The 16,236-nt window shown below is 33.5% G+C and overlaps 4 protein-coding genes across 10 annotated transcripts in view; 1 reads left to right on the top strand and 3 right to left on the bottom strand.

Moving 5' to 3' along the window:
• The window catches only part of LOC136776568 (trehalase-like), a 42,839-nt gene extending 42,422 nt beyond the window's left edge, over positions 1 to 417 (bottom strand). For both annotated transcript variants that reach the window (XR_010823090.1, XM_066732181.1), the window contains exon 1: positions 37 to 417. The gene's annotated coding sequence lies outside the window, so the exon portion shown is untranslated. The remainder of the gene's footprint in view (positions 1 to 36) is intronic.
• Positions 418 to 792: 375 nt separating this feature from the next.
• Positions 793 to 6,923, bottom strand: LOC136776892 (histone lysine demethylase PHF8-like). Of its 6 annotated transcripts, none has more exons than XM_066732809.1 (13): positions 6,609 to 6,923; positions 6,194 to 6,279; positions 5,826 to 6,104; positions 5,473 to 5,614; positions 4,937 to 5,386; positions 4,674 to 4,875; positions 3,854 to 4,599; positions 3,727 to 3,774; positions 3,075 to 3,298; positions 2,622 to 2,824; positions 2,482 to 2,529; positions 2,173 to 2,356; positions 793 to 1,836 (listed from the first exon to the last, which is right to left on the bottom strand). In XM_066732809.1, exons 1-13 carry the CDS (start codon positions 6,704 to 6,706, stop codon positions 1,757 to 1,759), a joined length of 2,790 nt encoding a protein of 929 aa, XP_066588906.1. In that variant the 5' UTR covers positions 6,707 to 6,923; the 3' UTR covers positions 793 to 1,756. The 6 variants fall into 6 exon arrangements, with proteins under 6 accessions (XP_066588906.1, XP_066588907.1, XP_066588908.1 ...); XM_066732810.1 differs by having other exon boundaries at positions 3,075 to 3,274; XM_066732811.1 differs by having other exon boundaries at positions 3,075 to 3,265.
• A 540-nt stretch (positions 6,924 to 7,463) lies between these two features.
• LOC136776893 (polynucleotide 5'-hydroxyl-kinase NOL9) lies at positions 7,464 to 9,943 on the top strand. The gene is made up of 5 exons (XM_066732815.1): positions 7,464 to 8,655; positions 8,717 to 8,913; positions 9,006 to 9,056; positions 9,130 to 9,323; positions 9,414 to 9,943. Exons 1-5 carry the CDS (start codon positions 7,597 to 7,599, stop codon positions 9,644 to 9,646), a joined length of 1,734 nt encoding a protein of 577 aa, XP_066588912.1. The 5' UTR covers positions 7,464 to 7,596; the 3' UTR covers positions 9,647 to 9,943.
• Positions 9,944 to 10,036: 93 nt separating this feature from the next.
• Positions 10,037 to 13,797, bottom strand: LOC136777116 (DNA (cytosine-5)-methyltransferase 3A-like). Its single transcript, XM_066733188.1, has 16 exons — positions 13,666 to 13,797; positions 13,450 to 13,538; positions 13,213 to 13,320; positions 13,011 to 13,095; positions 12,820 to 12,927; positions 12,546 to 12,680; positions 12,382 to 12,473; positions 12,211 to 12,321; positions 11,880 to 12,102; positions 11,674 to 11,801; positions 11,562 to 11,609; positions 11,421 to 11,485; positions 11,079 to 11,344; positions 10,774 to 11,010; positions 10,556 to 10,697; positions 10,037 to 10,478 (listed from the first exon to the last, which is right to left on the bottom strand). Exons 2-16 carry the CDS (start codon positions 13,507 to 13,509, stop codon positions 10,037 to 10,039), a joined length of 2,250 nt encoding a protein of 749 aa, XP_066589285.1. The 5' UTR covers positions 13,510 to 13,538; positions 13,666 to 13,797.
• Between the last annotated feature and the right edge of the window lie 2,439 nt (positions 13,798 to 16,236).

The following is a 16,236-nucleotide window of genomic DNA, read 5'->3' as shown; positions in this document are numbered from 1 at the left end:
TAATACTAAATTAAAGAAAAAGAAAGCTCTATTTACCTTGCAGACGTCAGTTGCACACGATGGCGCCTGGGATCCTTAACAACGAAACGGAAAACAAAGAGCTAGTTCTCCGATAATTATAATATTATATTTACATGCAGATAAATTTATTGCATTAGCGTCTATCACACTTTAGTCAACTAAATTAATGACACATGCGATGTTAGCTTAAATCTCGATTCACGAGTCACGTTAAAAACCGCACACGTCATGAAGCGAAAAATATTTCGAATTGGAGAAGAGTCGATAGACAAGTTGCTAGTTGATCTTAATTTATAACCAAAAGTTAACTTTTAGTCCCAATTCTTTTATTTTTACACTGTTCGTTTCGTACGGGTTAAAAGGAAGGTTTTTTTACTCTGATAAGGCTCAATCCGATTGCCTGGACGGTTCGCGAAAGACTGGCGCTGCCGCATGCACAGCCCACAGCCGCTTATCCCTCCTCCATTTATCAATACAATAATGGTGACCGCGAAATTTGAAACGATTACACTCATTGTAGTTTTGTAACAAATTTTGTTCAATAAAACACACACCTTTTGAGTGAGTACTAATTTTAACACAATGAAACACTAATCAAGTAAAACTGGACACAGTTTTTAATTCAAATTGCAGACAAATATAAATAAGGTTCGATTTTAGAAAATTTCTATGTACTAGGACTATTTTAACCTAGTTTTGAATATAGTTACAGCTGCGGTATTTTGGAAAACTAAAATATGGATTAATAAATATTGTTGTTAGTCTTTTTGAAGAATTTTTATTAAAAGATATCAGTCGATTGAAATAATTACAAAATTATATTTGTATGACCGAAAATTTGCAAAATTAATAAAAAAAATCATGATTAACTGACAATGAAATCAGAAAGATATGAGCGTTCGACCGTGATATAATTACAAAATGAAATGTGCTATTTAAAAGTAGCATTTTGTTATAAAATATAAAAAGTTCTTTTATTATCCTATCGTTATATATATATCTAATGTAAATTCGTTATCGAAGCTTTGTTACCAGGCGCTATTTAACACTATTAAATAAATTACAAGATTTCCGTCGTATTATAAATATTGATTGTTTATCACACAATGTACACAGACTTATAAATAACATAAACGACATGCCTATGTATAGTATACCCATTGGTATGCTTAGAAAAAATCATACTATATGATATACAGATAAATTGACGAATCTATCCATTTCATAAACAACGAATTAAGTGTGATTTTAATAGAAATGGAATTAGAAGAAACTACTTAAAGCAGCGAAGAGAAAAATATTTGTCACAACCTTTCAGTTTTTAAATTAATATTCTATGTGATTGCACGTCATTTTTCATGTGAGTTAATGTGAGATTTATTTACAATAATTATATCATTTTGCCAAAATGACTATGCACACACTTAAAACAGCAGACTCCAACTACGAAATGCAAACAGTTTTATGAAGAAAAAGCTTCAGGCAATGTTTACTAGTTATTATAACAGCAGACTCATAGCCTACGAGAGGTTTTGTACGAAGTAGTTAATATTTAGAATTGAAAATAGTGAAGCACTGGTCAAGATTGAAAATACGCGACTAATCTTAAATTTTACAATTTTAGGTGAATAGTTCACCGTTCATAGAAAATATATTATATTTACAATAAAATGTACACCTAATACATGAGTTTGTACATATCGTGAGTAATTTCATCGATGATACGCTTTAATTATTAATGCATCATTTTATGAAGTTTTAAAATTTTTCCTAATCGCTGCTTCGCCGTTTTCATACCCTTCTTCGGTTTTCGCTCTGAAAAAAATGTACAGATATATATTAATGATTTTAATATTATATATTAAAAATTTTACAGAACCGGTATCATTCATTCACATTTAATTTGTGCAACCGGCTCTGAAAAACTTAAACCTTACATCTAATTTTAATTATTTACTATTGACTAAAGAAATGTGTAATTTAAATTTAAAATATATTTGATGTTAAAAGAGCGAATAAAATCATTTTTCTATGACATAACAAGGCATTGAAATGATAATTACGCATAAAATCAAAATATTTCATTATAAATTACTATAAATATACTTTTAAAAGCTTTAATCTATTTTCATCTATAACTCATTACTTTACCTATTGGAATTGGGGCAGCAAGTTTCGCTTTAACGTCCTTTAGTCTATTAGGACTCGTTAAAATGGAGCCGTATCCGCTACTGGGTGATTTAATCACGTTCTCAGGTGTTGCTGAAGTTGTACCAGACGAAGTGGCAGATAAATCCTTTTGCTTCCTCTTGTTATATGTTCGTTTTGTAGTACTCTAGTGTATTAAACAGTAATCGTATTTGAAAAAAAAACAAGTATATAGATCATATCCTCATAATTTGCGTTATGATTTTTTTTAAATATGACCGTGCTGTGATTTTTGTGAAAATTTATGCCTACCAATTTTTTCTTGAGATTCTTGTCCGTGTCACTATCCACGTATTCATCCTATTCGATATGAGTATGCAAGACAAAAAGGGTGATATACGAAAATGATCTTAAAAATAAAAAAATGTATGAAAAAAAATTTTAATTATTACCATTTGCTTGGCCCGCTTTGCCGCTGCAGCCTCCAAACCTTTCTCCACCGAAGTTTTCTTAACACCTTCCCGAGCTGGACGATTAGTCTTTGGTAAAAGAGGCCCAACTCTGGCTTTAGGATTCCAGGCCTCATCAATTTGACTTTTTGCCTTCGGTTTGAACATATAATCTTCATCGTCCGAAGCATCCAAAGCTGGATAAACTAAAAATTTTCAAATTGTAGCGTGTTTTCGTAAAATTAAATCAAACCTACATTAATATTAAGTTAAACCTAGATAAACGGAATTTTATAAGATCCATTTAGATCTCCTATTTGTAGATATCTTTCCTAAATTATTACTTACGTAGATTCTATGGTGACGAAAAACGAATCCCAACTTAAGAGGTTTTTCACTTAACCAAATCCTATTTATCAAGATTCGATGTATTGATAATATGTATTAAAAACTTACTGAAATCATCATCTTGATGAACCTTATCAATATTTTCTATCGATTGATCATCATCTTCGCCATCATCATCACCATTACGCCTAACTGGTTTGGTAGATTTCGCTGATTTTGTAGGGCTTGATGTCGTTGAGTAGCACTGCTCACTGAAGGACAACATCCCAGCAATCGCCTCTCGTGTCGATGGTGAAGCCCTGCCAGAACTGGCCGTTTTCAATTTATAAATACTAAGACACCAAAAAATTAAAGAACAACTTCAAAACTGACGAAAAAAGCCTCGTGTTAACGGTGCATCTAAGAAAATTCTTTTATTTCTTTTCTAAAAATAGATTATTCCATCTCCTTAGTGAACATGTCTGTTGCTAAAGATTACAAATTACAGCAAATAAAACTTGATTAATTAATTCTCTAACGAACAGACAAAATTTACCAATAGATTTGCCAATGGGTAGATTAGCTGCTCTTAATAAATCAAACTAACTCAAAAACAATGAAATTTTCTTTTACTAAATTTAAAGTTATTGAATGCTCTATTAGCCATTTGATCTGCTAAGTTTTCATGATAAAGCACACAAAAGAATTTGACGAAGAATAAATAAATATATAAATAACAGAAATATCTTTTTACACCATATTTAGTTATTTAAAAACTCACCCAGTAGGTGGTCCTACGGATTGACTAAATTGAGAAATCGCTGATGGACTGAAATAACAAATTATGAACTATCAGCAACTATATACATAATACTTATTCTTTTTTAATTGTTGTTTGTTATACTTACACCTCCAATCTTTGCGCAGCTGGTCCTAAAGTGTAAGCAGAGGCTTTCAATAATTCTTCTATACCATTTTTGGGTACATCGCTTAACACATCGATCTCCCCGTCGAAGTCACGCTTAACCTTTTTCTGACCAGTTCCTTTTGGAGCTCTTTTTCTTTTCGGCGATTCGTCAATAGTGAATTTACCATAGTCACTCTCATTACTGCCATCGTGGAAGTCATAAACGGATGTTTGCTTCCACGTCAAATCTTTCGTGTTGTCAATCGCAGGGGTGGTTAAATTAGCATAAATATTGTCATTTGTACTCCTAACAACTTCGTTGTTTCCTAACTTAAACCTAATTACGGTAGGACTCTGTTTTCCTTGCTTAGACGAGCGTTTATTGGACGGTTTTTCTTCCACTGAAGGATTAGTTTTTGTGAAAGGATACATTATGGGTTTTGGAAGAGTCAATTTTAACGGCGGCCTCCCTGAAGGAAGAGCCTCGCTAATAATAGCTGGCTCAACTTTATTTGTATCTTTCAAGGTCGCTTTGAATGGATTGTTAGCCATTTTATCCGCAACGTCGTAATCCACAAAATCCTTATTCAGTGGTTTCTTCTTTTTACGTTTACTCTCTCTCTCCGGTTTTGGTGGATTCAGTGCCATTAGAAATCTTTCAGCATGTCGAATTTCTTTACTAAAATCTTTCAATAGCTTTTGACTATTTATACTTTCAGGTATTTGACTTCTGCTTAACATGTTGTACTACAATAAATTAGAATGTAAAGCTATTTCTATTCAATACATTTTTATAACTGATTATTTTGTAGACTACTTACATCCTTGTCCGTGTTCCATTGCTTAAGTATAGCTAGTAAAGCTTTTACACCTTTTAAAAAATAAGGTGGGCACTTCTTTGTTTCATTATTCAATTCTTTCAACTCCTTTAGCAGTTTCTTTGCTGCAAACCAATTAATTGTTTCAAATCCAGGATACTGAAATTTAGCTGGAGTCTTTATCTTTCTTTCCAGCTCATACACTCTGAAAATTTTATAAAAAATCAAATACATTAATTTATAATAGTTTTAAAAGCTGTACTCACTGTATTTGCATAGGAATGTTGAGGCTATGTACAAAATTTCCACCAAAAACTAAAGAGTCGACTGGTGTTAATACTGCATGGATCCATCCGGTTGGTATCATCATAGTTTCACCTTGCTTGAGAACACACCTGTAACATGCATCAGCCTGGTCCCCGAAGAAAGTTTCACTCTGAGTAGAACTACACATCCAATGCTGGTACAATTGCAAGTTGGCCGGCGTTGGTTTAATTAGATAAAAGATTTTTTCCCCACGTAGCACGTGGTACCACACTGAAGTTCCTCCAAAATCTATGTGAAAATCTGTGAAACTGTCTTTGACCCCCATTAGGCAATACTTTTGTACTTCAGGACGTTTTAAGTCACTTTCCTCAGGCCAATCGCGTGGCCATACTGAATTTACCCAGTCAAGTTTACGCGCGATGTACGGCGCTTCGACCATTGGTGAAAGACTGTAACGTTTATTTGTCAATATATACACGTATGTTCTTACAAACATTTAGAGCCAAAAACGGCAAGCCAATGAATATTAATATACCCAGTATTTGTAAATTCTAGACTTATTACGTTGAATACCCTTGTTCTAGAAGGGGAGTTGTAATACTCTACAAAGTCTCTTAATTTCATTCGTATGTTACTTTGCCTGGTAACATCGATCACATCCATGTCCCGATCTCCACCTGATTAATAAAAAACAAATTTATTTCATATTTCCTATACATTTCCAATGGTCTGGCTAACCCAGTACTTAATAATCACTAAGTACAATATATTTCATGATTGATCAGTTAAAGTGAAATTGTTTAGTGCTTACTAAGTAATTGGGTTATCTAAATGCAAATTATTGCTATCCATAAATATTATTTAATTTACACTCATAATTTGTATTACCTATATAACTTTCAACATCATAGACACTGAAATTTGTTGGTGGTACAGTCATGTCAAGCCCATCCTTACCATCCACAATGATTGGATTTTCAAAGCCATTTGTTTGTAGATATTGGAGTGTTAGCTGCTGTCCTCTGACATGTTTTACTATTTCATCTGCTTTTGGAAAATGTCTGGATTTTAACTCTCTTATGAATACTGGTGTTCCTGTTTGGACTGGTTTTGCATCTGAATCTGACTCACAATAATCGTGCCTATGCCAATTTACCCTGGTTTTTGCTTGGTTAAAAGAGAGAAAAATAGAATATTATATATGTTAAATGCATAAAATAGAAAAAATATGACGAATTAAATAACTTTATACTTACTGACAGATGGACCACACATAGCTTCACAGCGTGGACAATGATACTTATCAAGATCAACCGACATATATTCCTTTATTGCTACACACCTGTTTATATCAATTTGTAGAAAAAGACATTAAGTAACATGATTAAAGCTTACATTACCAATCCTATTACAATCTATCAAACTACATGACGAAAAAGTATTAAGAAGATAGCTATTTTCGCTTCTTATAGGTTAGGTAAGTATCAACAAAACATTGATTACTCCAAAACAAAGTTATCTGTAATTCTCTTTTTGAAAAACTTGTGCGAAGACTCGTTTGAGGATAATTGCAACAAATTACAGGAAGCTAAATTTAAATAAAAAATGATTGAGAGTTTTAAAGAAGTTTGATGTTATTGTCATAGCTTGATGCTTTGCATTGTTTCTTACCCTCCATGGTACCATTCTTTACAAACGTCACATTGTATCATAAACTGTTCTGCATCGTAACCCCGGCCACATAAACAATATGTTACAGGTATATCCATATTTGGTTAATATTTTTAATATTGAAAAACTTTTAACGTCAACATTGGGGACAGGCTGCAGGATATAGTGGCAAGTCTGGCTGGCAGGGCGGGCTGCGGGCTAGGCGGCGCTAGGGCCAAGAAAAGAGACCAACAACACACGGAATAGCGTGGATTTTTATAAAGGCTAGTACAGAATTACAGTATGAATGAAGTGAAGCGTCCTTCGTTCTGAATTTTCTTCGAGTTGTGAAATTACAGTACTTCAAATCCAGAAAAAATTATATTTCGAATAGAAAATTTTTTAATATTATTTTATTAATTAGAAAAAATATATATGTATAACTAATATTTGGGTTTAGGTAAGCCAACGCTTAGTAACCGCTGAGTAAAATACGCGTCGCGATTGGTCAATTTCAGTCAATTTTCTCAGCGCTTGGCAGGCGCTGAGTAGCCCAGCATTAACAATAATGCCAATCTGAAACCCCGAAATGCACATATCAAAAATAAATTTGATGTCATACTTCTTGAAGATAATCAACACACGTGTGCAACGGAATGCACTAGAGCGCAGCCAAGTATATGCAGCATGCAGTCAAATTTTATGTATAAATTGGAGCACGGTTGATCGATCGATATTATGACCTTGCGACCTCTTTTGTGACCAAGCTGGACCAGCTGAATCAATGGTTGAGTTTGAGCACTTCTCAGGAAATTGCCAAATATTGACCAATTGTAAAGCGTATTTTACCCAGCGAAGCGCTGGATTGCATGAGCGCGCAGCCACACTGTTGCCAATATACAAAATACTGGAAAATTACAGCTGTTACATCAGAGACACACATGCACCATCAAAATCACATGTAAATAAACAAGTTTAAGGTTAATTTAAATGGTTGAAACTAGTGAAAATGGATATAAGCAGCAATGTCAAGTTTTATTCTTTGGAAAACAAGGTTCTTGTTGTTATGGAGCCTAAAGCTACATTCTCCTTTAATGGTAAACTGCGAATCAAAGTCTTGTATGGTACTCTCGAAATTTATGGTTCTGAATTATTGGAAAATTCAACATTTGTTCACGTATACTCTCCAAGAGGGCACAGCAAGGTTGTAATAGAAAATGTAGAAACACAGAAAGAACTTTCCAAAGAAAACTTGAAACTACTACTTTCTAGAGAAGGTATTACAGTGGACATTAATACAAAATTACAAAATGATATTGAGAGTTATACATCTGGCTTGGCTATTTTTATATTAATGAGCCTTGAGAATACATTAACAAATTTTTTAAGTACTTTTTATCCTGTGAAACTATTTCCAAGCATAGAAAATTCAGTAAATTATTCATGGACAGATAAAAAAAAAGCAGAAGTAACTCTACAGTGCAATTTTTATTTTGACAAGTATAGCTGCAAACAGTTGATCTATGACAGGCAGGCAATAAAGTTCATTAAAGATAAAATGTTGCAGCGTATTGCTGATGATAAGTGGTCCTGCTCTATTATAGCTGGTGGTAAAGGAGTTGGAAAATCAACAACTGTTCGTTTTGTAATTAACAACATATTACCAGCCACAAATGTTGTACTAGTGGATCTAGATCCAGGCCAAACAGAATGTACCCCTGCCGGGTGCATTTCCTTCAATGTAATAAAAGAGCCACTATTAGGTCCAAATTTCACACATCTTATTACACCTTACTATCAATTGTTTGTTGGAGATGTAAATATTTCTAACTGTGCAATCAGATATCTTGAATGCATAAAAATGCTGATGGACAAATTAGCAAGCTGTCCAACTTTATCAAAACTTCCTGTAATTATAAATACAATAGGATTCTGCCAAGGTATTGGCTGGGATATAGTCATTTTTGTAATAAAACTATTTCAACCTTCTTTAGTGGTGCAAATCATTTCTCAAAAGAAAAAAAATAATTTTGATGAATTTTTGACAAAGGAAGTGATTAATGTACAGGTAAGTAGCACAGATAATTATATTGAATATTTTTGGAACTAAGGTATAATCCTCTACTCAGACAAGAGAAGGACATAAATTGTGTCAAGCGGATATAAATTGGTCAAAACCATGTAATTATGAATTCCAAACAATTGAATCATATGCAGAATATCATGTTGAAAATGCTACTGAGATGTGGAATATGGAACCTTACCAAAAACGGGAACTTATGATGGTTGCTTATTTAAGCAAAATTGTCAAGAATAACAAAAATATGTAAGTTAGCCAGAAATTAGATTTTCTTTGCTCTAAAAGTGTAGGATTTTAATATTATTTTCTAACAAAAATTAATTTTTTATTAATTTCAGATTGGGCGAAAAATTCTTTTCTAATAGTATCAATGCAGTTGTACCATATGTGTAGGTAGTTATTTTAATTTTAAGCATTACTAATCCAGCAAATATTTAATGAATCAAATTTTCCTACTTTCAGAATTCCTTTTTCATCTTTGTACATTTGCTTATCGAGAAGTTTAGTTCCTATATCGAGAGTATTCAGTGTACTAAATGGAAATATAGTTGCACTATGTGGTGTTGATGAAAATACTTTACCACCAATAAAAGATTCCGACTCTCGTAATCCTGTAATATTAATCAGGCAACCATTGGGAACATGTTACGGTTTTGGTGAGCAAATTTTTTAATAGAACTGTAATCCGAATTGGTACAAAACCAGCTGTTTAGTCATACATAAATATAATTTATTAATTCTTTCAGGTATTGTTCGTGGCGTAGATATGGAAAAAGCCGAACTATACATAATTACAGCCCTTTCAAAATCTGTAATGCAGTCTGTGAATTGCTTAATGGGTTGCATTCCAATACCAAAAACAATACTAAAAATGGATATTCCCCACACACCTTATACAGGTGAGAATGCAACTCTACCTACTAGTCGCGAACATCGTAGAGGATACTTTAGGATGAAGTATCAAAATAAATCGACGTAAGGTGATGACTTGAAAAGAAAACGCATACAAAGAAATATATAAAGTGACAATTGTATCTCTCAGAGAGTAAAACTAACCAACAGCCTAATTGTAAAATCAAAACAAATGTCAAATCACAGGGAGTATTTATCATTGACAGATTATATTTTGTAAATTCTTAAAGCTGTTACTTAAAACTATGACGCAGTTATAAAATATTATGTATAAAGGTGTGTAGTTTGATCATGTAAAAAATTTGTTGCTTTCTTGTAGCAGTAAGCATCTTGTAAGATGTACATAAAAATAAATTACTTTTTTATTATAATGATTTTTGGCTTCATACTCAAGAAAAAATCTGTACTTAATGTTAAACGTACCGTCGCATAGAGGTAATACTTGATAACAAAATTTTCATACGTCATCTCTCTCTTCAGTTTGGAATACTGAACGTAAAGGGCTTAAAACTACCATCAAAGTTTGAACGCTCCATGATCTACCAATTAAATGTTGTCGTTTAGTGGCGCACATGTTTTTCACGTCGGTATAATGTCGTGGAAATCCAAAAATCTCTTCCAGTTCTGTTATCCAAATCGTGTCTGTTTGATCCTTCATCATAATAGGCTTCAAGGCGAGTTTTCCCTGCTTCAAAGAATTCTTCTGTGTCGTCACTGTCCGAATTTTTTTCACCAATGCATAACGATTGCAATTTGGAGTTAAGATATCCTGAACATCTTGCTGACTTTGTAACGAAATTGAATAAGGTTCTATTGGTAAATTGTGCCAATAAAGCCTTAATCTATGCTGGGGTGAAAAATCTGCTGAATCTATCAAGTCTGGTTCTCTCCCTAAGTACCTAAAAAAATAATTTAAATATTTCAACAGGGCTAAACACATTTGGTTACTCTTTGTGCTTAGATATAAATTACAAACTTGTTAATTTCCAATCTGTATTTACTAGGCATCGAAGCAACATTCTCAAAGAGCCAAAAGAACTGATTGCCTCTATTTAATTTTTTCAATAATTTTTTTATTCGGCAATACTCGAAAAATAGAATACCCGTACCATTCTTATCTGTAATTAAAAGAAAGTTCTTATACAAATTTTATTTTATTTACAAAAATAGGAGAGATTCTCAAATGAAAAGTACCATGAAGTCCTAAACGTGCTGGATTTGCCAAACTCAAATCGTTGCAAGGAGAGCCTCCGATTAATAAATCAATTGGTGCAATTTTTTTCAACGTATTTTCACTGATATCTCGAACATCACCCAGTTGAATAACTCTTGTCCCAAAATGTGATTCGCTCACTAGTAGAGCATCTGGATCAATCTCACTTGCATAATATACATCGACTGATATGCCCAGCTTCAACAACACCAACAAACCTTAAAAAATTTAAATTAATTACTTGAATTGAGTTATAAACTTTATTAGAGTTTTATGACTTTTATACCAGTACTCAATCCATCGAATAACGAAAGAACACGAATCTTTTTATTTTTACGAGTAAAAGACTTCAGCATGTTCTCATTTTTTGGAAAGTTTGTACGAAACATTCTAATTGTTCTTTCTTTCCAATCTACTCGTGGTTCCATTAAGCCTCCCACCAGTATTCTTGGGTCTTTCTTGCAAAGCATACATTCCCAAGGGTCTTTTACCAATATTTCTCCAAAAAATTTCGGGCAAATTAAATACTTTAGGCAAGCAGTGCAGTAAACTCTGGCGAGTAAAAAAAGCAAATTATTTAAAACAGAAATATTATGTACACATAATATATAAGTATTAGTTTATTAACCTTGGGCAATCTTCTTTGTCACACATAACTACTGTTCCATGACCCGAGCACAACGTGCAATAAAACTGAAAGCAAAGATTTAATAAGAATATGAAAGAAGTCTAAATAATTAAGGAAAACAAATAAAGAAATAAATCTTACACATTTTCCATCGTTACCAAAAACAAAAACACGGGGTTTGTAAAGTTCCTAAACAAATATATAGACAAAATTAATTTGTTTAAATCTTTAAATAATACAATAATCGACTTACCGAGCATTGTTTACATAAGAATGCTTTAAAAAATGGATGCTCATCCATTTCCTCGTCAAAGAATTCTAAGCACATAATACATATGTTTTCTAATTTGATTTTTCCTAATTTCAAAGAATCCAATGACTCTGAAAATGATGAAATATCGTTAGGTCATCGGTTTAAATGACAATGATCTATTGTTGGGGAACCAGTAACGCTCGTACCACTATCTTTAATATTTTCTTTTCGTTCGGTATGCGCAACATGATTTACTTTCAACTCATTTATTTTTTGCACCACGAGCATGGAATACTTTTCTTCATTGTCCTTTGGATTTTTTACGATCGGTTCAGGATAAATGTCCTGATCCTTGCAGTTGTCGAGCCATTTAAAGGCATTTGGAAGTTTCCATGATTCTGTATTGATTCCTAAACGCGAGCAATAGTCCTGCAAAATTCATCAGATTTATAGCAATATTATTAATGAAATGATTAAACTCACGTGCCATTAATTGGAGTAACGAATAATTATTGTAAAAATAAGAAACAGAAATACTTTGGCAGCTTCGAGGACTCCATTCAAATAAAGAGATTGCTTAGTCTGCTGAATATACGTTTTCATTTTGATCATTCCCTTGTGAAATCTTAGAAAAGCTTTATGGTTCACCTAATAAAAAAAAATTTATTAATAATTTGACTCTACAAATTAATAATAAATAGAACTAACCTGTGAAAGCTTAAAGTCCCCATACCAAATGATCCATTGACATCCGAAAGTTGGCTCACGCATCGAGCCATCACGATGATCTATAATCATTGCTTCAAGGAGGATTCAAAAGGAGTGATTAATGATTTATAATAACAATTAAATTGTTATTGATAAATAAATACCTGGCCACCAATTATGCCCAGCAATTTTAGCCCAGGTGATGACACCTGGTTGTTGTTCTTCCAATGGCAAATACGTTGGATCCTTCTCGATCACAATTTTTCGCAATTTCTTAACTACTTTTTCTTCTGGTGATCCTGGTTAATTAAAAAATAAAATTAATTATACATGAATCAAGAAATTATTTTTTCTTATATATATATAAAATATTTTCCATTTTTTCTTTTGCCTTTAAAATGGATTAATTAATTTGCGATAATACTTAAATCTACGTACGTTTCACGTCATTAACATACTTCTCTGTTATCTTAATGTTCGTCTCTTTCAGTTTATCCAGTTTCCGTTGTACCTCAGGTGCGTATGGACAGAAATTTATTTCATCAACTGTAAAAAATACAGCAAAAAATTAATAATGACCTTAAATCAAAAGAAATAAAGAGATTTAGTTTAACAAAAAGTATAATAACCATCATGGATATTTTCCAAGTTTTTCTTTAGCCATGAAAAATATGGTTTGGTGAGAATGGTACAGCCCAATTTTTTTCGAATCATCTGTAAGTTGATATTTCAACGATATAACGACGATTATCTTATACATATCGAGTCGAACGAATTGATAAAGAAGAAAATCATGTAACGAGTAAAATTATATTAATGTGAATGAAAGACCTGTACAACGGTGTTAATAGCGTGTTTCTTTTTAAACGTGGTATTCTGTGGAGCCAGTCGAGATTCCAGATTAGTGGAAAACGATTCAATTTGTGTTTTCTCATTGAGCTGAAATAACGATATTATCGAGAGTCAAATCTAATAATAAATTATGAGAATTATCAGAATTATCCGATAAATTGCAATTTTAATTTATCATTCATCAGAGGAGTAATTTCCTTCAAATTACAAGCTTACATGGGAAATTTGTGATTCGCCAAGCCAGAAGACCCACAGTTTTCCTGAACTCTCCACCATTCCCACCTCTTCGGCTTTTATTATCAAAGCTGAAAATTAATATATTACAATCTATCCAAGCAAAAACAGAATTTCTCTATGAATGCAAAATACTTCAAATAAATCTGTTACAATAAAATTTTTGCTATATAAAATACAAACTTTACACAATCTTACCTGGCCACCAACCAGAGCAATATCCCCAAACCAATTTACCATTAAAATTCTCTTTTTTTATAATTTGTTTCCACCCACGCGTGATTCGTCGAGGTTCGAATGGTATCTCGTTTTTCTCCAATTTTTCCTTAAGTTTTGATCCCAAACTGTTGCTTCTCCTAGGACATGCTTTTATATCGTCCTCTGAGTCCTTGGAAATTATTTTCACTCTGTCCGAAAGTGGTATCTCGTCGAAATCACTTTCGGTATGTTTACTGATTAACGCTTCCTGATCCAGTATATCGTTTTCTATTCTTTGGGGCGACGGTGGTAAATATATGTCGTGTTTCAAATCTATTTCTGCTTCTCCGTCACTGTCGGACATCGCACTGTTGCTGGAGCAGCATGAAATATCATCGAGAGCCTCCTCGCTCGGCGGCAAATCACAGAAACCATCGAGGCTTCTTCTTGCGTTGGAGAACTTATTATTATTATTATCATCAAGATTCGGGACGTTTCCACCGTTCTCCAGCGAGCCTTGAGAAAGTGTGCTGGAATTTTTCGGCGAGGATTCCCCGTGAAATGAAGCAGCGAAGGTAGCATCCTCCTGAGAGGAACTCTTTCCCGAAGAGTCGTAAGAACCGACTTTATCATTTTCTGATGTGGAGTTCGGGGTTGAAGGACTGGTAAAATAATTGTCCTCCTCCACGAGCGGATCTTTAGGATTGATCTGATAAATGCAAACATTTTCAGCGGGAAAGATGTCCTCTGATTTCTGAAAATTCGATCGCAGTGTGTTTCTGATCAACGGATTTCGAACGAAATTACGAATGACTTCGGATACCGGGTCCTTCCGTTTTTCTGGATTTGGAATTGTCACGATATTTCCACTTTTCGTGGATTTTTCAACGAGCTTCGAATCGGCGATAATTTTGTCATTTTGAGAAAATTTGCAATCGGACTTGACCTTGTAATTATTGAATTTGGACTTTGGTGGGATTTTCGTGTCCTTCTTCTCCCTAGATTTTTCAACGACCTTGGGATCACGAATAATCTTGTCAAAGTGAGAAAATTTGCTCTCTGACTTGACCTTGTAATTACAAAATTTAGACTTTGTCACAATTTTCGTAACCTTGTTCTTCCTAGGCCTTCCCCTTTTCCTTCCACTTTTTCCAACCGGAGCAGAAATTTTCCTATCGCATCCGTTATCACCGCTGCTCCTGAGGACAATATCGGTTCTTCCCTCGTTAAACCGGAAGTCTACCGGAGTATCGTAATTAGAGTATTCCTTCAACAATCCCAATTCTCCCGCCAAGACGAAAGACCACACGTTATTCATATCCCATGTCAAAGAGTTCTTGCGACTTTTATCATTCGTGTCTAAAACCTGAAGAGAAAAATAACGTGTGAACCACAACGAACCAAGTTACGATATTATTTGAGAAGAAGAAGAAGCTTAATTGTTGGTTAATAAAATAAAATTAGAAGAAAAAAAAGGGGGAGGGGGGGGGGGTTGAAATACAAAGTGGAAGGGAAAAATATAGGACGAGATGCGTGGAATAATGAAAAAGCGAAGGAGGAAAAGGAAAGGGAAATCGGTGAGTCGACGACAGGGTTGAGCTGATGAATGGAAAACGGCTCGGTATTATATTGTGTTTACAAGCGGGGCATACGGGAGTTTCTCTTGCCACACTTGGCGTGGAAACATCCATTCATAAAGCGTTCCGCGCGTTTCTCCACCACTCCGATATGCACTCCACCCCTTCCAACCCCATTTCTACCACCGCCTGTCACCCTTTCGGATCATCCAGCCCATACCATAACCCAATCCCACCTCCACTCTTCCACCATCGCCGATTCTCTTCCCTTTTTATCACAAAGCAACGCCCAGCTTCCTGTATAATTTTCACCATTTTTTTGCGACCCCTGCACACATTCAAATCCAATTCTTTACCCTGTAGGTCGGTGCAAGTTTTCTCGCAGAGATTTTCCAAACGGAATTTGGTAAATAACCGAAGAGATATGGGTCGAGACATTGTGTATATCTATAATAATAATAATAATAATAATAAGGTTTGAAGGTTTCTTCAGTGAGAGAATATTCATTTACAACCAATTAAATATATTTGTTTGATTGAAAAAGAATTCTTTTTCAAGAAAATTAATAGTTTTCATAATAAAATATTAATTAAATTATCAAAATATTTACTCAAATCAATTAATTTAATCAGACAATTTTTTCTCAATGTTGATAACTTTATTATCGTTTGAATAAATAATCTTAATGGAGTTTCAAAGAATTTCATATATACACAGTATATACTTTAATTTTCTTTATAGTTAAACTATAAATATTCACATTGAATTGAATAACTGTATAAGAGATACAAATTTGTGCACAGTACATTTTCAAAATTAAATAGCAGAATTTCAAGAACACTTCACAGAAACTTTATTATAATGGTCTAACGCAAGAACGTATACAAAGGACAGAGTATATTTAATTTATAGTAACTATAATTAATATTAATTGATAACTTTCTGTCTGGCAATTACACAGAGTTATGGGAGAGCCATGGACTAATAGTCTCT

This window comes from Prorops nasuta, unplaced genomic scaffold, assembly GCF_024137725.1.
Source record: "Prorops nasuta isolate Cenicafe-Biocafe unplaced genomic scaffold, Cenicafe_Pnas_1.2 PNAS00010, whole genome shotgun sequence".
Classification (NCBI taxonomy): Eukaryota; Metazoa; Arthropoda; class Insecta; order Hymenoptera; family Bethylidae; genus Prorops; species Prorops nasuta.
This window is presented reverse-complemented; position numbering and strand designations above follow the sequence as displayed.